The sequence below is a fragment of the Pelophylax lessonae genome (assembly GCF_965119305.1).
Source record: "Pelophylax lessonae genome assembly, chromosome: 7".
NCBI classification, from domain to species: domain Eukaryota; kingdom Metazoa; phylum Chordata; class Amphibia; order Anura; family Ranidae; genus Pelophylax; species Pelophylax lessonae.
The window spans coordinates 197,466,296-197,487,825 of record NC_138774.1 but is presented as its reverse complement, the minus strand read 5'-3'; the positions used below and the strand labels follow the sequence as shown (position 1 = coordinate 197,487,825).

Here is a 21,530-nt window from a genome sequence, read left to right as displayed (position 1 = left end):
GCTGGTACTTGACACCGTTTCGTATATCCCCATGCCTCAAACCTGTGCTGGACCTGTGTGGCCAGGTGGGCACATTGTTCCACCTCCTGTGGTCGTGTAAAAAACTGGCTAAATTGTGGCCATTGGTATTTCACATCGTATTGTAAACCTGCGCACTTTAGATACAGATGTCCCCTGAACTAGCATTATTAAACTTAGGTATCGATCAGGTCCCTTACCCTTTAAAAAACGTTGTAATCAATATTCTGTTAGCGGCTAGACTTACCTTATTGAGAAATTGGAGATCACCCAGGATCCCCTCCATCACCCAGGTCCAACAACAGTGCACGTATGAAAATATGTTTGCTTTGGCATCTAGCTCTGGGAACAGAGTTCCCGACGGTTGGAAGCCGTGGGAGATATGGTATGGCAATTATAGCAGTACGATTTAATGATAAGTGTTGATTAAAGTATGATCTTTGCGGCACATGGAAGGTAGATGGTAATCCTGACTCCTGTTGTTATTTCCCTCATTGGCTGGAGCTGGGCCACCACTCTCAAGCTGATTACTACCGATGCTTATTCCAGATGCGGGCGGAGGCCCATTTGTGAGGCCATTTGGAAAAGACCAATATAAGCCCATGCTCCAATCTCACTGTTACTGATTCTCCTTTTGTTTCTGTATTGTTTCTTCACTATGTTTATGTGAAATACCTAAAAAAATGATTGAACATTAAAGTAATTGGGGATGATTTACTAAAGGCAAATAGACTTTGCAAGTGCAGTTGCATCCCCAGTGACTTCACTTTGCTGCCCCTCTCATCTAAGGCTCCAGTCACACCTGAGTGTATCGTTTTTAGGCATTTTTTTGGGCGTTTTTCAGGTGTTTTTTGCAGGGGTTTGGAGGCAGGCATTGACATGCAACAATAAAGCTTGTAATCTGCCAAAAAAAGAAGCTCATGTACTTTTTTGGGATTCAGGCATTTTGCTTCAGGCGACAAAACTCTCATATCTGAACAGGGGCCATTGAAATGAATAGGATTTTGCTTGTTGGGCATTTTGAGACTTCAGAGATGAGCGTTTTACAAGCTAAAAAATGCTCAGGTGTGAACAGGGCCTAAAATTGGGTGTTAGTTTACTAAAGGCAAATAGACGGTGCACTTTGCAAGTGCAGTAGCACCTCTTTTTCCCCAGAGCTTAGTGAATGTGATGATGCTTCACCTTGTAAAGAATGAAAAGAAAAGGGAACGAATGGCCCCCTTTTATTCATGGGGTAGTGGCAGGTGAGGATAGTTTAGGAAAAGAATAGGCAGAGTGTTAGTCGTTAGGCAGTTTAAAGCCTGTCAGTTTTAAGTTAAGCTGATTGGCCATAAGTTAGTTAGCTTACTCTAGTTTCTAGGTAGAATAAGCCCCTGACCTGTATGAGCCGGTTTCTCCCGCCTATGAAGAGTTCAATTTGATTGGCTGAAAGGTCGTCAAGAGGACCCATTTAAGGATCCCCTCACAGAGGAGACGTCACTCCGTCGGTCAAGCAGCGAAGAAAGAAGACAGCCCAGCGGTTCCAGCGGTTCCAGAGTCCATCGTCGGCGGGAGCAGTGGTCCACTGTCGGTAGTCCAGCAGGCGGTCGGGGAGGAAGAAATTCAGCGGCAGCTTTCCTGGAAGAGGAGAAGAGACGAAGAAGAGGAGTTAGGCGCCCCCGCTTACCTCAGCCGAAGATGAGCCTCCTCAGAATATTGATCGAGCGGGCGGGAGAAGATGGCGGCGAAGACTGGCTCCGGCGGTGTTTCGAGTTGCCGCTCGTCGCGGCCTCCGAAGTGGCGGAAGTTGAAGATCGCGCAGGACCGGTGCAGACGGTGGCCGCCGGAAGAGACGTCGGAAGAGGATCCGGTGACGCGGCGGGCGCGGAAGGAAGAGCGTCATCGTCGGTGACGTCGGGCGTGGACGACATCACGGAGAGGGGTGTGCGCAGGCGCGCCACACCCGGAAGAACCGGCCAAGGAATCGGGCCGGCGAAGAGGCGGCGCACCCCGCGCCAACGGTTCTCCCCTCCGGCGGGCGTCCGGCGCGCCGGGAGGGGAGGTGAAGACTCGCCGCGGAGAAGACCAACGGGAAGACCTGCTCCAGGACCCGGAGCGAGGGCCCGGTCGGAGGCGGCGGGATCGTGCGGCGGGACCAGGAATCCGGAAGGGATCGCGCCGGCGAGATCAGGTGAGGGGATCTTCATAGACGCAATGCCTGCACCCACATTCCTCCCTAGGCCCCCAGGGATTTTGCCTACCACACAAGCCAGACGTTCAGAGTCTGGGCCATCTGGGATACAGCAGCCCGGGCCTCCAGCCCCTACTAGGGCCCCTAGGCCCCCCGGGACACAGCAGCAGGGGTCGCCAGCATCTGCCTCGAGCAGTGGCCCCCTGGGAACACAGCCCACACCGGATATGAGCACTGGGGGTGCTGTCGCTCAGGACGGTACCCCCCTGCCAGCCTTTGCTGGCTTACTTCAAAATTTTTTAAATGATTTTAGGTCTCTGATTGAGAACAGTACGGTTGCTGGGTCCTGCAGGACTGGTACACCGGCCACTGATACGGCAGTATCTGCCAACCCAGTTGGAGATTTGGGGTTATCACAGCATGCCCCTTCACCTAGGGATGTCTGGGTTCCTCATGTGGGCAATGTGGAGGTTGAACCTCATAGGCCCCAGAGCTTGCACTCTGAGATGTCTGCTTCCTATCTCCTGGCTCAATCCCAAAATTTACCTGAGACTTCCCTTAAGGAAACTCTCACCTGTGAAATGTCCCCGCTAGGTTTCCACCTATCCGAATCGGTTAAGGAGAGGATATGGCAGGGACATTTTATTGATATGTTGTCACTGTTGCCTTCGTCTAGGGATTTTGTTGCTAAAGGGGATAGGAAGGATGATGAGGAACGAAGGCGCCCTGTTTCCAAATCTTTCAATAACTGGTTGCAGGGTTTCTTTATTTTTTCATCAGTAATGTGTGAGAAATTCCCTACCAAAAGTGTGGGGCTTTTCCAGCACGCGGATATCATTTTAGAAGCTTACAAGAATTTTGGTGGGACATCATGGTTCCAGTATGATGTGGCTTTTCGCCAAAAACTAGCGGTGCAGCCTGCCATGAAATGGGGGACTAAGGATGTCAGCCTTTGGCTGGACCTTTTTCTTCCCCAGAGGTCTATTTTTTCCAGGCAGCCCTTTCCGAGTCAACAGTCCCAAGCATCCTCCCCGGGTTTTCAATTTAGAAAAGGAGTGTGCTTCAACTTCAACGAATCCGTCTGTAAGTGGCCGGGTTCGTGCAAGTACCGGCACGAATGCGCCTTTTGCTCTGGGGCCCACCCCATTGCAAAATGCTTCAAGAAGCAAGGGGGTCAGGCACCGGGTTTTGGACACAAGGGCGGTAACCCCAGTGAACCTCACCGCCATGCTCCCGTGGCTCCAGCGCTACCCAGACAGGGTGAGAGCCACCCTACTAATTGAGGGCTTTCGGGATGGTTTCCCTCTTCCCAAGTTTTACGGTAAGGGTTGTAGGTTGGTAGATAATCTTAGATCCGTGGCGGGTTTGGAATCGGTTGTGGCCGAAAAGGTAAGTAAAGAAATAGATTTAGGTAGATTCGCGGGCCCTTTATCTGTCCCACCCTTTGAGAATTTTAGGATCTCCCCTTTGGGCATTGTCCAAAAGAAGGAGCCTAATTCTTACAGGCTTATTCATCATTTGTCGTTTCCTTTCGGGGATTCCTTAAATGATGAAATAAGCGAGGATTTAGCTACGGTCCAATACTCTTCGTTTGACGATGCCTTGGTTAAATTAAGGGGTCTGGGCAAAGGGGTTTTGATGGCCAAGGCGGACATCAAATCGGCGTTTCGTCTGCTGCCGGTCCACCCAGACGCCTTTAATTCCCTGGGGTTTTTCTTTTCGGGTAATTTTTATTTCGACAGATGTCTCCCCATGGGATGTTCATTGTCATGTTTTTATTTTGAGTGTTTTGCCACCTTTTTGGAATGGGCAGTGTCGCTCCTTTGCGATTCGACTGACATCGTCCATTATTTAGACGATTTTTTGTTCTTGGGAAGGGCAGGGTCTACAGACTGCTCGCGCTTGCTGAATGGTTTTGTTCAGTTGTGCGAGCTGTTTGGGATCCCGTTGGCACATGAGAAGACGGCTTTTCCGTCTACTTGCATTCAATTTTTAGGCATCACAATCGACTCCGAAGAAATGGAATTTAGGCTCCCGCTAGACAAAGTGTCTAAATTGAAGTTTTGCCTGCTAACTTTGATCCGGAGACGTAAGGTTCGCCTTAAGGAGATGCAGTCCTTGCTTGGTTTGCTGGCTTTTGCTTCCAGGGTTATTCCCCTGGGTAAGCTATTTTCCAGGAAGCTGTATGCAACGATTGCGGGTCTGAAGTCGCCAAATTCTCACGTGAGGTTAACTCAGGAGGTCAGGGAGGATATGCTGGTGTGGTACCAGTTTTTATCGGATTTCAATGGCAAAAGTCTTTGGCAGGAAGAATTTGTTCTTGACAAGGATTTTTGTCTCTTCACCGACTCAGCGGGTTCGGTAGGCTTTGCCGCCATCTGGCGCACACATTGGTGTGCTGATCGCTGGTGCCAGAAATGGGTGCAATTGGGTTATACACGCAACAGTGTTCTTCTCGAGCTCTTTCCCATCGTGGTGGCCCTGGAGATTTGGGGCCATCATTTTCGGAACAGAAGATTAATGGTTCGGACTGATAACAGGGGGGTGATGTTCGCTATCAATTGTTTGTCTTCGAAATCCCCTCCTGTTATAGCCTTATTGCGGTATTTAGTAGCTAAATGCTTATCGTTTAATATTTGGATTAAGGCGACTTTTGTCCCCGGCAAAGATAATGGTTTGGCGGATGCTTTGTCTCGCTTACAGATGGAGCGATTTTTTACGCTGTTTCCGGAAGCGGACGAACAGAGCTGTCATTACCCGAGCCTCCTATGGCACATAGTCTAGACTTGGTAGCAAAGAACGTTTTGCGTTCTTTGGCTCCGGCGACCATGGCGGGATACCAATCAGCATGGTCATTATGGCTGTCGCATCTTCAGTCATTGGGTGCATCCCCCGATAGTTTTTCGGAAAATTTGGTGTTATCTTTTTTAAATTCGTTATTCCATAGGGAATATGCTTGGTCTCACGTAACCAAAATTCTGGCAGGAGTGTCCTTTTTCGTTAAGCTAAAAAATTTCCCTTCATGCTCTTCCTTTTTTACAGTGCGGCAGGCACTGAAGGGTTACCGTAAAGCGAAATTCTTGCCCGATTCTAGGAAGCCCATTACTGTCCCACTTTTAGAGAGATTGTGTGCGGTTACGTCAATCGTTTGTTTTTCCTATTACGAGTCGGTCCTTTTTCAGGCGGCTTTTTCGTTGATGTTTTTTGCAGCACTAAGGATATCGGAGCTCGTGCCGACGAGTAGGACGCTTAGCTCTGGTCTTTTTCTCTCGGATGCGGTTTTATCTGATGTGTCATGCTGCATTTTAATACGCTTCTCTAAGACGGATCAATTAGGTGTTGGGAAGCGCGTTATGTTGCACAGGTTTCTCAATTCTTCAATATGTCCGGTACGTCTATTGAAAAAATTTTTGACAATCAGATCGGCCGGTTCGGCTTTTTTGTTTAATCATCGGGATGGTAGGCCATTGACTGGCTATCAATTCAATGCTGTTTTTAAAAAATGTCTCGTTCAATTGGGTTTGGAAGAGGAAAGGTTAACTTCTCATTCATTTCGTATTGGTGCCGCTACTGAAGCGGCAAGATTGGGTCTCGGTGATCAAGTTGTTAAAAAGTTGGGCAGGTGGAAGTCGGATGTTTTTCAAACTTACATCCGCCCTGACACTGTTTGTTAAAAAATTTTTCAGGTCAATGTCTGGACGTGTGGATCATCGGACATTCTTTCGTGCACTGGGCTCGTGCACGAGCCAGAAGACGTCCTTATGGCGAAAACATCGGTCTGGATCCCAATTACTTTAGGGTTCAGTGGTTTAGCAAGCGAGGTATGCTGTGGTCGGAATTTCGTCCGGAAATTTTTAGACTACTGCAGTTTCTCCCCCCTCCGGATGTCTTGGTTGTACACCTTGGGGGGAATGACGTTGGCAGGGCAAGAACGTTAGACTTGATTTTTGCTATCCGGGATGACTTACAATTACTAAAGTCAACATTCCCTTTTTTGACCATTGTTTTTTCGGAGATTATACCTAGACTCGCTTGGTTCAAGCACTGTTATTTGAAACCGCTTGAAAAAATCCGTAAGCGCGTGAACAGGGCTTTGGAGAAGCTGCTGCGCGTCGTTGGTATTTTATCTTTTAGGCATATAGAGCTGGAGGGAGGTACTAGTGGATTGTATAGGTTTGATGACACCCATCTATCAGACATTGGCCTAGATACTTTTAATGCCAATCTGGGCACTTGCGTGGAAGAGGCCGCGTGGTGGGGGTGTGCCAGGCGGGTGTGAGCCGCCTGCCTTTTGGATGTGTCAATTTATTTAGTTGAGTTATGACAACCTGGGTCGTTGGGACCGGGTTTGTTCTATACTGCTGTTATTTAAAGTTTAAAAGATTTATCGATCTTTAATGTGTAAAATAATAAACGGCCGCGGCCTCTTTCATTCCAAATTTAATTCTGAAGGTGTCTTTTTTAATAGTTATAAGTAAACTTAAGAAAATCCTGCCTACTACCCCATGAAAAGAAAAGGGAACGAATGGCCCCCTTTTATTCATGGGGTAGTGGCAGGTGAGGATAGTTTAGGAAAAGAATAGGCAGAGTGTTAGTCGTTAGGCAGTTTAAAGCCTGTCAGTTTTAAGTTAAGCTGATTGGCCATAAGTTAGTTAGCTTACTCTAGTTTCTAGGTAGAATAAGCCCCTGACCTGTATGAGCCGGTTTCTCCCGCCTATGAAGAGTTCAATTTGATTGGCTGAAAGGTCGTCAAGAGGACCCATTTAAGGATCCCCTCACAGAGGAGACGTCACTCCGTCGGTCAAGCAGCGAAGAAAGAAGACAGCCCAGCGGTTCCCCTCCCACCCCCCCCCCTTTTTGTTTGTCGCGGTCAGTTTGTTATTTTAGGGTCACCTTCGGTCACGTCGAAGGAGGACGTTTGTTGTATTTTAAGTTGGATGTGTCAATTTATTTAGTTGAGTTATGACAACCTGGGTCGTTGGGACCGGGTTTGTTCTATACTGCTGTTATTTAAAGTTTAAAAGATTTATCGATCTTTAATGTGTAAAATAATAAACGGCCGCGGCCTCTTTCATTCCAAATTTAATTCTGAAGGTGTCTTTTTTAATAGTTATAAGTAAACTTAAGAAAATCCTGCCTACTACCCCATACACAATCAGGTTCTAGGAAACTTAAAAAAAAATGCATTTTTGCTTGCTCATGATTGAGTGCTGGAAATCCACAGAGCTTCACAACTTTTACTAAGCTCTGGGGGAAAATGAGTTCAAGTGCACATCTATTTGTCTTTAGTAAATCAACCCCTGTGTTTCTGCTTAGATAAAAATTCTCACATTTCAAGAGTAGCCCTCAGGAACTACAGACAGGTCATATTTTTCTGATTTCTTCACAAAACCCCAGATGAAATGTTGTTTAATTAAAGTGGTATTAAACTTTGTCAATAAATTTTTTTTTAAAAAGGGCCTCCTACAGGTATTTGGCGTAGTGTGCTAGTATGCACCGCATAGGCGCATACTAACACATTATGACAGACTTACCTGTCAAAGGATGCCTGTGGGGTCAGTGCTTGGATCTTCTCCAAGTCCTCCTTCTAGGCTTGCTGTGGTCACCTTCTTGAATGGCCGAGCCGCAATGATGTCACTCCAGTGCATGGGCACAGGAGTTACTTCATCACGGCACACAGCAGGTTTGGTAAGTTTTCTCTGATCTGTGCATGCGTGGCTCTGTGTACATTACAGCTAACAGGTAAGAAGCATTAAGGTCTCTTCTGTCATAAAAACCTTGTTAGCAATTTTTTTCTAAATTTTGAGTTTAATACTGGTTTTAAAGGCCCATTTAGATATATGAATGTGCGTAGAGATTTGTTTTCTATAGCTTTAGACAGGTATGTTGTCATGCTTCAGCATACAATTCTTTTTATGTGCTGACAAGCTTTATTGACTCGCATTGCTGTGCGTTTCCTATGCGTTTTTGAATTTAGGCTTTGAAGAGGATAGCGTTAACAGCCATTGATCAAGGATTGTTAATAGCCGTTGCCAACGCAGCAAAATGCATGTTTCATATATTTTGATGTGTTGCCATTGGTTTCTCTATGCCTCCCAATGCACTAAAAGGCGGAAGAAAACCAGACATGTTGTATATTTTAAAACTACCGCACCACAGAGATGGGAACAGACACTATTTTTATTATGGGAAACTTTTACAACAAAGATGCTGACTGTACTGGCTGTCATACAGCTCATTGGATATGGCTTTTAGGTGACAGTGCCCACTTACTGAAAAGAATCGACACCATTCTCCTTTAAGTGAATAAATGCAGCACACAGCGGGGCACACAATGAGAGGGTTAATAATTAATGGTTTTGGCTGGCGAAGCGGATGTGAAATCACATTAGATGGGAGAGGGAGATGGGAGGCAGGAGGGAGTCTGTTGGAAACACACCCTGGCAGTCATGGAGGGCTCTGCTTATAATATGAACATGTTTATTAGTTTACAGGCCCAGCATTTTCATAGATCTGTCACCCTAATGGCACCGCACAACAACCCCCACGTGATATGATATTCTTGTGGTCTCCATTCCCACCCAGGCACAGGCAGCAACATGTATTATAAACTCCAAAGATGTGAGTGGGCTTACACACGTTCCAATAATCTTACGATAAAACTCGCTTTCGACCTGATAGCACGATAATCTGATCGTTAGTACACAGCTTTCGACAGCCGATCACGAAAGTTGGTCCAACAAAATCCGAAGGGATAAACAGGAAAACTTCTGTCTTACGATAGCCCCGCGAACGACAATCGTTTCATCAGTACACTATGCGTCCGCTAAAAATCGATCGACAAAGACCGCGCATGATCAGAAACACTAAAAAAGCACGGAAAAAGCCTGACTGCCATTGTTTTTGTTTTGCACCATCTGATACGTAGCTAAGCAACCAGGAAGCTTTTCCAGAATCGTACGACAAAAATCATACGGTTTGTACGCATTGTTGAATTAGATATTAGTATCATGCTAAAAAATGCGAACGATAAGTCGTCCGATTATCTGAACGTGTGTACGGGGCTTTAGAGAAATTATAGAATTTTACAGTCTGTGTCACATAATGAATGCTTATAAGACAGGAAACCTCAGAACTGTGAATAGGCCCTCGCATCCTACAGACACTTTAGAGTGTTGGGGGTCAGAGGTCACCTGAAGCTGGACAGGTACTTGTCAAGTGCTGCCCCCTTTTCCCTAACTTGAGCCAACTGTGCCCAGGGCAGCTGTCCCTCCTGCCCCCCTTTGTCTCAGACTCACCTGTAAGAAATATACTGCGAAAATTAAGACTAGGATCCCAGGTGTTCTGATCATCGTTGTTGGCTAAGTACTGTACCACTGATTGACAGGATGAAAAGGAGCCGAAAGCATGCATCCACAAATAGACTGCATCCAGGGGTGGACAAGTGTCCAATCCACAAATAAATGCTAAATGTGCTGATATATACTTACAGCTGCTAACAGCCCCCGCTCCTTTCAGGCTGTCACTTTTAGTTGTACAGACTTAGCAAGGCCATAAATGGGTCGAACCCTGAATTCATTTTCTTTAGAAAATTAGAAAATTTGTGCGTTTTGTGATCCAATGGTGCCACCATTGATTTCGAAATTCGCTCAACCAAGCCTTTAATTTTACCTCATATTGCTACAAAAAAAGAATTCTCATGGCCGGGAATCTTCTTTTTTTTTCCAGGCAGTTTCTTTTCTTTTCGGGGATTTTCCTTTCTTGCGCTCATGAGTATTTTTCAATTTGATTTTTCACATGATTCTCCCATCATTGATTAAAAGATCATTCGTTTTATAAAAAATTTCCAACATGCCCGATCACTTATATTTGATGGCTGCATAAAAATCGGCTGTAGCTGCGGCCCACTAATGGTGCGAAATTCGAACGAAAATTCTTTAAAATGATTTGCGAAATAAATTTATTTTGTAGGGCTGGCCTTAGTGGCTGATGATGATTGGAATCCTTGGGATCCCAGCTGTAGGTTGTTGTGATATACCTGCTGCAGGTATATAGGAGGGCTCTCTATGTTTATGTGAATGAGACCGAACAGGCCTGCTCCCCACCCTGTGACTGGACAGTAAAGTTAAAAGTTGTTAATGATGAATTAAGGAAGACAGGCTCAGCATAAAGGTTATACAGCATGGATTAACACATTTCCTGTTGCAGTCATTATATTTTGACACCCGGGCCCTGTGAAAATACCAGAACATAGCTGATTGGATGCAGCCGCACAATTGATTTTTGTCAAACGGAGCAGGTCCTCACAATGAGCGAATTTAGCCTGGTTCCCCTGGAACTGGCAGAAATCTGCACACTGTATGGCCAGAAAAACAATAATTCATGGGCCCAGTTATGTCTGGTTCTCTTTATGGGAAATTTGTAGACTAGCTTTGGAAAAAGAAACTAGCCAATTTAGAGTAGTTCTCTAGTGAATTAGGAAATCCTCTGTTCTGGGGCTAAGAAGGATTTTTTTCTGTTTATGTTAAATCACTTTCCAGGGTGTGATCTGCACCCACTCATATACCATAACTGGGCCTCCTGGGACTGGCTTCCAAGCCAGCAATATCACAATTTCCTGTTATCTGGAGGAAGTGTCTGGAGGGAACGATTAAATATGAATCAGCAGAGAGCGAGGGGAGGGTTTGTCTTTTTTTTTTTTTTTTTATACATCTATAGCTGGAAACAATATTGAACTCTCTGCTCCGGTGTAATCAGGGCTTGTGTAGAGGAATACATTCATGACTTGGCCTTTAGGCTCAGGCCAACTAGAGGCCATACTGGATGACCAGGCCAGAATAGTCATAGACCACAACTCCAAATCACTGTCTCTGTAGAGCCGCCAAGTAACACACAGTGAGGGGACTAAAACTGGAGCAGACAGAATCTAAAGCAGCTGTGCATGGCAAACCAGTTTATAGCTTTCATTTTTTAAAGTTCAACTGAACAAGCTGATGCTAGAATCTTATTGCTTATTATGTACAGTTGCTCCTGAACACATCTGCTCCAGTTTTAGTACATTCCCCTCATCTTCCTGTAATCCCCCAACCCTGCTGTGCTATAAGCAGTGGTGTATTTAGGTTTTGTGCTGCCCTAGGCTGACTAAACTTGGGCACTCCTAATTTAAATATGACCCACCCCTTCCTGTAAAGGCCACACCCTTTCCTGTTTATGACCTGCCCTGTCATCTGCAAACCACAGACCACAACCACAGTCTATCAGTGCCCATCAGTGCAGCCTCATCGGTTCCCATAAGTTCAGCTTCATCAGTGTCCATCAGTGCAGCCTTATCGGTGCTCATGAGTACAGCCTCACCAGTGCAGCATATCAGTGCGGCCTCATCAGTGGCCATCAGTACAGCCCCATCAGTGGCCACCAGTGCAGCCTCTCAGTGCCCATTAGTGCATCCTATCAGTGCATCATATCAGTGCCCATCAGTGCTGCCTTATCAGTGCAGCTTATCAGTCCTGCCTCATCAGTGGCCATCAGTGCAGTCTATTAGTGCCCATCAGTGCAACATATCAGTGCCCATCAGAGCAGCATATCAGTGCAGCCCCATCAGCTTTTTTGCTGCCCCCCTGCAAAGTGCTGCCCTAGGCCTTGCTGGCCTAGGCCAAGTTACAGCACTGGCTATAGGTATGCCTAACATAAGGATGAGGACACCACTACGTAGAGATGTACATCCTCCAGTAAACCCAACTAAGTACCTCTGTTTTATCAAGCAGCCACTCCCACTTCAAGCCTAATTTTTCCTTTCACATGTCAAGTGGCAACTCAACACTAGCTGAGCTTGTGCCATTTGCAGGAACACATAGGTGGACTAAAGGTTTTTTTAAAAAATGAATATTTGCCTAATGTTGTTTGAGCTTGATTTTTTTTTTGCTTGTTGCAGACCAACGATGCCGTCGGTGCCATGTGGAATTGGCTGTACTTCATCCCTCTCATCATTGTTGGCTCCTTCTTCATGCTGAACCTGGTGCTGGGAGTCCTGTCCGGGTGAGTGGTATTAGGTGACACATTGAGGTAGATTAACTAAAGGCAAATAGACTGTGCACTTTGCAAATGCCATTGCTCCAGAGCTTAGTAAAGGAGGTGAATCTTCACTTTACAAAGAATACCCAATCACATGCAAGAAAAATAAAAAAACAGCATTTTGCTTGCATATGATTGGATGATGAAAGTCAGCAGAGTTTACCTCATTTACTAAGCTCTGGAGCGACTGCACTTTGCAGAGTGCACAGTCTATTTGCCTTTAGTAAACCCACCCCGTTGCTTTTTTTCATCCTCTGTACACAATTGACTATGTTCCAAAAAAATGCCAAAAGATGACGAAAAATGCAGCTATTCTGCGTTTGATTATGTTTTGAGCCATAAGCTTTTGTGGGAGTATATTTTGTTAAAAAACGCTACAGCTGAAAAAAGGTAAAAAGGTAAAAAATGCTGAAAAACGCTACTGCAAAAATCTGAAAAACTCCTTCTACAGCTACAGCTTTCTACTGGCGTTATGAAAATGTCCAGTGTGCATTAGGCCTTAAAGTGATACTAAAGGCTATTTTTTTATATTTTTTATATTGATATTGCACAGAAAGGTCACTATAATCCTTTTCTGCCAGTCCTCACCAGTGCTGTAGTCCCCACCTTCCTTGGTGTGCCTTCTTTTTGCAAGCCAGTTGCTAAAAAGGCACCCACGCTTGGCAATCCTACTGGGTCCCCATCCGGGCTGTGCGTCTATAGACACACACACAGCAATGGTAAGCTATGCCCCCACTCCCTCCTCACAAGTGTTGACTGACAGCAGTAGAAAATCTCCTGCCCTCAGTTTCTCCTCTGAAAACAGGAAGTGAATGAAGCAGTGCTGGAGCCAGAGACAGCACTGGAGCGGTGACATAGAGCCAGGTAAGTGTTCAGTGAAGGGGGGTGGTAGACAGGTAGTGGGACATTTTTTACCTTCATGCAGACAATATATAAATGTAAAAAAAATTAAGCTATAGTACCACTTTAAGTAGAGTTATAACCTCTAGCAATGTGTCCTCCTGTCCTCCTTTCCCACCGACAACCTCACCTTGTTTCTTGTACAGGTGTCAGTGAGACCAAAGCGGTGGAAACATTTTCCCAATGAGTTCACTGTCAGAAGTAAAACAATTTGACCTGTTCAGTCAGTCTTGCAGTTCAGAGTTGGTTGATAGTATGTGAAACACCCAATAGTTGTGTATAGTCAGTGATCTTGTAAGACACAGGAAACCATGTTGGCTCGCCTTTTCATTTTTTTGTGAAAAGTTGGACTTAAACTTTATGTTCTGTGAAGACATTTGGAAAAGGCAGTGAACACATTACAGAAGCAGGTGAATTAGGATTTTGGGAAGTCCTGTTTGCATAGAAAGTACTGTTGCCATGGATGCTAGGACAATTGTTTTTGGCACTTAGGCCTGGTTCACACTAATGAGGTTCGGAATTCGCAGCGAATTCTGTGAGGTTTCCGCACCGCATCAAACCTGCACCCCGTTCGTACAAACTGCTGTAGATGTGTATTTTCAGGACACCCTGAAATCAGTTTGCAAAATGCAGTGCGATTTGCAGAATCGGATTGCATGGGTGTGAACACCCATGCGATATGATTCTGGTGTAGCAAAAAAAAGGGTCCTGCACGATTTTGGTGTGGATGCGGTGTGATTTGAGCCATACAGAATAAATACAGTGCATTTCCTGTCCAAATTGCAAACGGTTCCCGCTCTGCATCCAGTGTGAATCAGGAAGTCGTTGATGGAAATTGAAAGGTCATTTATTAACATCCAATTATAAAATGGCTTGTAAAACAATTGCATAATTGCATGTTATATCATTTTCTTAGAAGCTAAATTAAAAATGTAATTACCAAGCTTGACTGAGCCCTACAAAACTTTTGCAGTGATCCTGAGTGCGGTTTTGTGATTTTTGTTGATTGAAGAGTTTCCAGTGCGCAGACTAAGTTTTTGGAAACAACGTTCAATCTTTCTTAAAGATTCAGGAGAAAACAAGTGATTGATTTGAGGTGAAAAGGGGCACCATTTGGTGTTCAATGGAAAATACCAGCAGGCTTCATATCAGGCTACTAGACTTCTTTTTTTGGCAGATCTTCAGTGAAGCCGTAGTGGATTATCTGGGGTAATTTATTGCAATGATTCCGCTATGTGATCTCACATGGCCCGAAAAGATGTAACAGATTCAAGAATCCATGGCAGGGTGCTTCTGGTTATTTAAATCACAGTAATGCAAACGATTGTTCCCTTATCTCCAAAGAAAAGAAAGAGGGACATCCATTGCACACGTTCATTGGAGAAAAGGTTTAGCACCAGGTCCTGACATTGCATAGGGACCAGCAAATCTCTTGTCAGTTCTTCTTCAGACACCCTACAGTCTAAAGCTGGCATTTAGATGATGTTAGTCTGTTTTCTACCTCTCCTCTGGGAACACAAACACCCTCTCTAAGGAGAACGAGAGAGAATTGCCTTTGTTTGTCGCCATTGTTGTCATGCACCCCCCCACCAGTAAGTCTTGTTTGCCAGCGACTCTCGGAGTGACCTATCACTGAGCCCCACAGGGGGTAGACATCATAGCATAGGATCACACCGCTAGGCTGAGCTGCGACTCTAAATTATTCATCATAGAGAGCAGAGGATGACACGCGTCCAACGGTCTCTGTTCCGCTTTCATCTTTGTCTCCCTGCACAGCTTCTCCTGTTATTTCCTTCTCTATTTTAGTCCTCTTTCATTTCCTCTAAAGCTTGCAATTATTTTTTATCAGTCCATTAAAATCAATCTGTCGTCTTACTGACCTCGCTGGCTCACATTAAAGCCTGGACCATGGGTGTAACGAGATGCAACCTGGCCCCACAGAGATCCTTTTTAGGGCTCTTGGATCTCCAATTTTTATCTTAAAAGGAATCTTCAGTGTTTTTGAAGTTTATTACTTTTATATGGGAATGGGATCAACTGAAAAGGGCACTGTGGTAGATATCAAACATTTCAGGTTATTGTACCATTTACCTAAAAGGAGCTTTTAATGAGTGTTTCACATTTTGCAGGTTTGTCACTTAGTATTTTTATGATTGCCTTTTATTTTTTGTGGATTAGTCCTCTATTGGCTGTCTGTAGATTAGGCAACCAGTTGACTTCCTTGCTGAACAATCTAGACAGTTTGTTGTTCATAATCAGCCCGTGCACATTGCTAGATTTGCACTATGCAGAAGAACAGTAAAGTACAGTCACTAATGCAGCACTAATAAATTGACCCATAGATATTAAATAACAACTACACCTAAGCTTGTCTGGTTTTGTCCAAAATGTGGCTGTCCACATTTGTATTTAATCACAGATTATATATTTATTTAAAAATTATATAAAGAAATACGGCTTTGAAATACATATTGAAATATTATTTATATTAAAGGGCAAGTCCACCCAAAAGTGATATTTTAAGTATAGGTGGTGCATGATAGGAATGACTGGGTTTCTTATATGTCTTTAATACCACATCAACCAGATCTTCCTGACTAGCCTTGGGGAAAACGTGTTAGAGGAGGAGGAAGCCCTGGGCAGGTCTTGATGTCATTTGTTTATAACAAAAAGTTTTACCTACAAAAGAATCTACAGCACACTGCTGGTGATTTCCTTCACTCGTGAACTGTGTTTGTGGCATGCTTTAGAGCCTGACAGTTGAGGTAATGACCAAATACATAGGGCTTTGGAGCGGCAGAAAACTTCTTTCTGCCTCTACTGTTCCTGTCCACCTGGGGAGTTTTGGGTGTCCCCACCTACCTTTGTCTGCTGCAGATCCTCCTTTTTTTCATAATAATGAATAGTGTAAAATCGAATTACATTTGATTAAGCCAAAAAATTAACACTTTCATGTTCAAATTTTTTTTTACAAAATTGTTCTCTAATTTTGTATTGTAAAACAGCAACGTGAAATTAGAAAAAAATGTAATTTAAAGCTGCCTGCGATGAGCAGGAAGTTTTAAAAACACCCTATGCACTTATTTTGATTTAAGTACAACCACTCCCCATCACTTTAAGTAAAAGGGTCTTTTCACACGAGCATTCCACCCAGCAAGCTCTGCTTTGTTCAGCGGGGGATCCATTGATCCACACTGAGCAGGAGGATGACAGGTCTGGGGGATCAGATGGAAATGGACCGCCTGTGCATTTTCATTTGATCCCATCTGATCCTCCAGAGGTATGGAAAATAGGGTAACCATTCGTCTAGATTTCACGGATCGGATCGGATAACAGCTGGTGTCAGCAGACATGTCTCCGCTGACATCCGCTGCCCCATATGGGTGAATAGAGCATCTGATGAGGTTCGCCTTCAGTTTTTTAGGCGGACCTGATCGGAAAGCCTGTGTAAAAGGGGCTCTTTAAAGCCATGTGATTTTTACAGTATTATCCTCCCTGTTGATCTGATAAAGGTTTATCACTTAATGCCTGCTTCTCTACCGTGAATGGGGTTGTTTATTAACAAACCTCATTCAGTAATTCTGCCTAGTGTAAAATGACTACATAATGAGTATCATGACTGGGGTATTGCCCAATGTTATGGCTGCCATGACACTACCCAACTACACCCATTTTCCTTCAACCATTTTACTAGACATAAAATAACTTCAGACCAACACAACTTTATTTTTGGGTTTTGCTGCCCATAGCAGCCCCTTGATTAAACAAACATAAATAACAAATATCTTCATTAAATAATATAACATTCTTTTTATAAAAAAAAACATGACAAGAACATAAACAGCCTGATATAGCTACCTGCTCTTCTAATAGGTTTTAGGATTTTTGAAGGCACCCTTGAATGACCAACTGGCTGTATCTGGCACTAACTTGCATCACCAGGGGCCCCCAGGCACAATTACACCGGCTCTGGGACAAATGTTTTATCCATACTCCAGCCGATACAGCCAGCTTAACCACTTCCATATTACTTCAGACACTCATTAGGGCAGGTACACCCATACCGAAGATGGACACAGATCCTCGTTCTCCAAAGAACGTAACCATACCCTGCCTTCAAAAACCCAGCAACCTCTGCCTGCTGCTATGACAACACTATTACCATCCTACTCCATAAAAAAAACCCTATATAACCAATAAAAAGGGGGCGGGAGAATCTTGTCCTACACTTTCCCCTCTGCTAACTGATGCTACAAGCAGCACCACCCACCAGAAGACTCCCAGGACCACACCCTGCCCCATCCTATCCTCCACCAATAAGATAAGTCCTCTATTTTTCTTTTAGCTCTTATTATTATTAACTATTGGTTCACTCTCGCCTGTTTTGTCAAACCCAGTCATGTAGGCCACTCGCTTATGCTGCGCCTTCAGCTGCTGGCCTGCTGCTTTATGTCTTTACCTTCTCAATAACCCTTTGTGTATATTACAGATCACTCTTAAAAATGTTCTATTATTCTATACAATTCTTCCAGATTTATATCCTGCAGGAAACCCACCTGGGTGGGCAGAAAGGTCCTTAGATTGAAGAAGCCTTGGGTAGGGCATCGCTATCACTCCATATATTCCAACTACTCCAGAGGAGCCAGTCTCCTAGTGCACGTATCTCTCCCTTTTCGGCTGCTGGATTTGGTGTTGGACATGGAGTGTAGATAAGTTATTAATGCTATTGTTGAGTCTGTGGAGCTGATGATTTTGGGTCTTTACTTACCACCTCAAACCACAATTCAATTGATATACCATATTGTGGCACACCTGACAGTCCACCCTACTGATCATATTTTGATTTTGGGCGACTTATGAATCAGGTTCCTGACCTTGGCATGGACAAAATGGCCTTAGATGGTACATCCTATCTTATGGCTTTGGCTGAGGTGTTCCATCTTATGATGTTTGGAAATGGTGGAACCCCTCTAAGTGGATGTATACGTGCCGCTCGGCCACCCACAAAACCTTTCCTATTTGCGGGGGAACTCTGTCCTGCCTAGGAAATCACTGTTTTTGCCGGGGAGCATATCAGACCATGCCCCTGATTGTCTAGATTTTGGTTGGCTGACCTGAGGGTTGAAATGCCATACATACAGAATTTGTCCAAATACTGAGCCTTTAATATACACACAGCCGCTCTTTCTACTACCTGGGATGCTTTCAAGGCCTTTTACCAGGGGATGTTTTCAGTCCATTATAAGAGCTGTCAGGAAAGACTTAAGAGTTGAACTTCGGCAAGCGTAGCTTAGAGTGTCAACTTTAGAACTTACCTATACGCAAACTCAAGTCCCCTCTGCTTACTCATCTCTACAGTTAGCCCTAAAGAGGTCATGCTCCCTCATACCACTACAACTAAAACCCAACTGCTTCATCAATCCCAAAGGATTTTTTAGCAGGGGGAATAACATTCTGCATTTTATAAATGGAACAGCAATACAAGCATATGCCAATAAGCATATGCTAATATTAAAAGTGCACGCAAAAAAACAAAACAAAAAACTATATAAAACATATGCTAGGCACTTTCCTTCTCTTCATCTCTCCTTTTTTGTGTATTTTTACAATTTATATATTATTAAAGTGATATTAAACCAAGAACCAAAAAATGTAACCTATTGCAGATTTGGCAATCCTTAGATGTGGTGGTTGCATTAGTTTTAATTTTTTAGGCTTTTTTCCCTCTCTTTTCACCAGGTGATCTGGCCAGTAACACACCTCCAGTATTAGGGTGTCTATACTCTGGATGAAGGATTAACAGAGACAACTTTCTTACAGCAGCACTGTTAGATTGCATTGACACTTGCGATTGCATTGGCACATGTTCAGCGATTGGATGAGAGAACCCTGGCAGGGGTTCCCGCTTTTAGCTGCAAGAGTCAGCCCTATTGAAAGCAGTGGGGCTGCCGACTCCCACTCACATGTGATCACTGTATGAATGATAACATGCGAGTGGGAGCTAGGAAGCCTCCCTTTTTTTTCAACGAGGGTGCCTCTCTCTTATTACCAAGTGGGTGCATTTGCAAGTGTGATTTATAAGCCAAACTCCAGCTAACACTTTATAAGTTACAGTAGCATTTATTTTCTTTTTGGGATAAAGGATTTACGGAAATTAATAAAAGCGGTGGTTAACAGTTTGTTTCAACCCTCTAACTGTAACATCTGCAGTACATCTTATTATGTAGAAAAATAACAGACTTACTGATCCATCAGGTGAAATACAGGTAAGAAAGCTTAAAAATAAAACAAATCCAGCTATTGCATGTAAGAAATGGTAAGCTGCAATGTAATAAATGTTTGCTTTTGGGTTTAATCAGATATCCCAACCTGCAAAAAACTAATTTCATAGAGGTAGCAAACTAATTTCAGGGAGGTGGTGCTTCGCACCTCTCCCCCCACTAATTTAACACAACTAGAGGATGATCAAATGAAATGCAATCAGTATACAGAGGTTTACTTCTTCTGAGACATATTAAAGGAACATTCTAACCACCATGACCATTTCAGTGATTTGAAGTGGTCATGGTAGTAGGAGTCAGAAACACTGCACATGCTGGGATATTTATAATTATGTGCTAGGGGCTAGTTGCACCCCTAGCACATGTGACTTACTGCTGATGGGTGCTGCTGGCGGGTACTGTTGGCGGGAACTGCTGGTGGGTACTGCTGGCTAGTACTGCTGTTGGTTACTGCTGGATGGTACTGCAGGTAGTTACTGCTGGCTGGTACTGCTGTGGGTACTGCTGGCTGGTACTGCTGTGGGTACTGCTGGTGGGTACTGCTGGCTGGTAATTATGTGGGTAATTCTGGTTGGTACTGCTGTGGGTACTGCTGGGTGGTACTGCTGGCTGGTACTGCTGTCTGGGACTGCTGGCTGGTACTGCTGGTGGGTTCTGCTGTGGATACTGCTGGTTAGTACTGCTTTGGGTACTGCTGGTGGGTACTGCTGGTTGGAACTGCTTGCTGGTACTGCTGTGGGTACTGCTGGTTGGAAATGCTAGCGGAGAGTGTGAGGTGTGGCTCTGGAGGAAGCATGCAGAGCCTATGCTTCCTGTATCTCTTGGTCTCCTCACAGGCGGAGTGCATTTGATATCACTCTGCCTGTGACAGGACGGAGCCGGAACTATACATGAAGCATCGGCTCCGTTCTGTTACAGCTGACACAGACAGCCGGGACATCATGCGGCACTTGGGGGAGTCAGGGAGCCCCAGCCCGCATGCAGGAAGACTTGGGATGTCTGGTTTAATACTACTTTAAGGAACATCAAATATTTAAAAACACCTACGTATAATACCTACACAAAAATCTCAACAGTGTACTGTCTTTTTAGCCCAATTCAGCTTTTAGACTTTAAAAGTTGTAAGGTGGTATTTTCATACCTTTTGCGAACCTATTGGCAAAAAACCCTAAACTAGCAACATACTATTTCAGAGTCCCCGTGAAACAAGAGAAACTCTGCCACATCTACTTGAAATATCAGTTTGGGTGGATTAATTGATCACAGTACAAGCTAGTATTGGTTATGTTTTTGTTTTTTGTTTATTTAGAGATTTAAGTAATGTACAGAATATTTTTCTTTTAAATGAGATTGGAAATCGCCTTTTCATATTCACTCTCAGAAAATGTGTGCCTTGCTTTATAGGGAATTTGCAAAAGAGCGTGAGCGGGTGGAGAACCGGCGGGCATTCCTCAAACTCAGGCGCCAGCAGCAAATAGAACGTGAGCTCAATGGCTATCTTGAGTGGATCTTCAAGGCAGGTAAGCTAAGTGTACCTCAGCCTTGTACACCCAAATACAACGGATTTTCTTCCTAACTCCAGTGTTTTGGGGTAATTCTTTTTATTTATTTATTTATTTATTATATCCTTTTTGTGGTGCCAGGGAGGAGATGGCCTGGCTGCAAAGCAAAATAACTCCTGGCTGGTGAGCTAGTGGCCTTGAAGCATCGGGGTCCTGTGTTCTGTTTCTAATGTTCTTTCTATGTGGTTGTGCTTTCTCCCACTGCCTAAAAACATACTGTAGGTCAAATAGCCTCTGAGCAAATTAACCCTACAGTGTGTGTGACCTTGAGGAGACATTAGAGTGCAAGCTCCTCTGCTCCTCTGGTGCTGAGGGTGATGTGAATGGTTCATTGTTCTTAATACAGCACTGCAGAATATCTCAGAGCTATTTGTGTAATAATAATATTTAGTGTTTGATTACGGGGGCATTAGAGTGTAAGCTCCTCTGGCGCAGAGACTGATGTGAGTGGTTGGCTGTTGTCTCTTTAGCAATGTGGAACATACCAAAACTATAAACCTTTATAATAACACTATTAATGTATGACTG

General features: G+C 44.2%; 1 protein-coding gene across 1 annotated transcript in view; it reads left to right on the top strand.

Moving 5' to 3' along the window:
- CACNA1B (calcium voltage-gated channel subunit alpha1 B) overlaps window positions 1-21,530 on the top strand; it is a 450,568-nt gene that overhangs the window by 234,536 nt on the left and 194,502 nt on the right. The window contains exons 7-8 of the mRNA XM_082263407.1: window positions 12,120-12,223; window positions 20,845-20,960. Coding sequence (XP_082119533.1) covers window positions 12,120-12,223; window positions 20,845-20,960 — 220 coding nt within the window. The remainder of the gene's footprint in view (window positions 1-12,119; window positions 12,224-20,844; window positions 20,961-21,530) is intronic.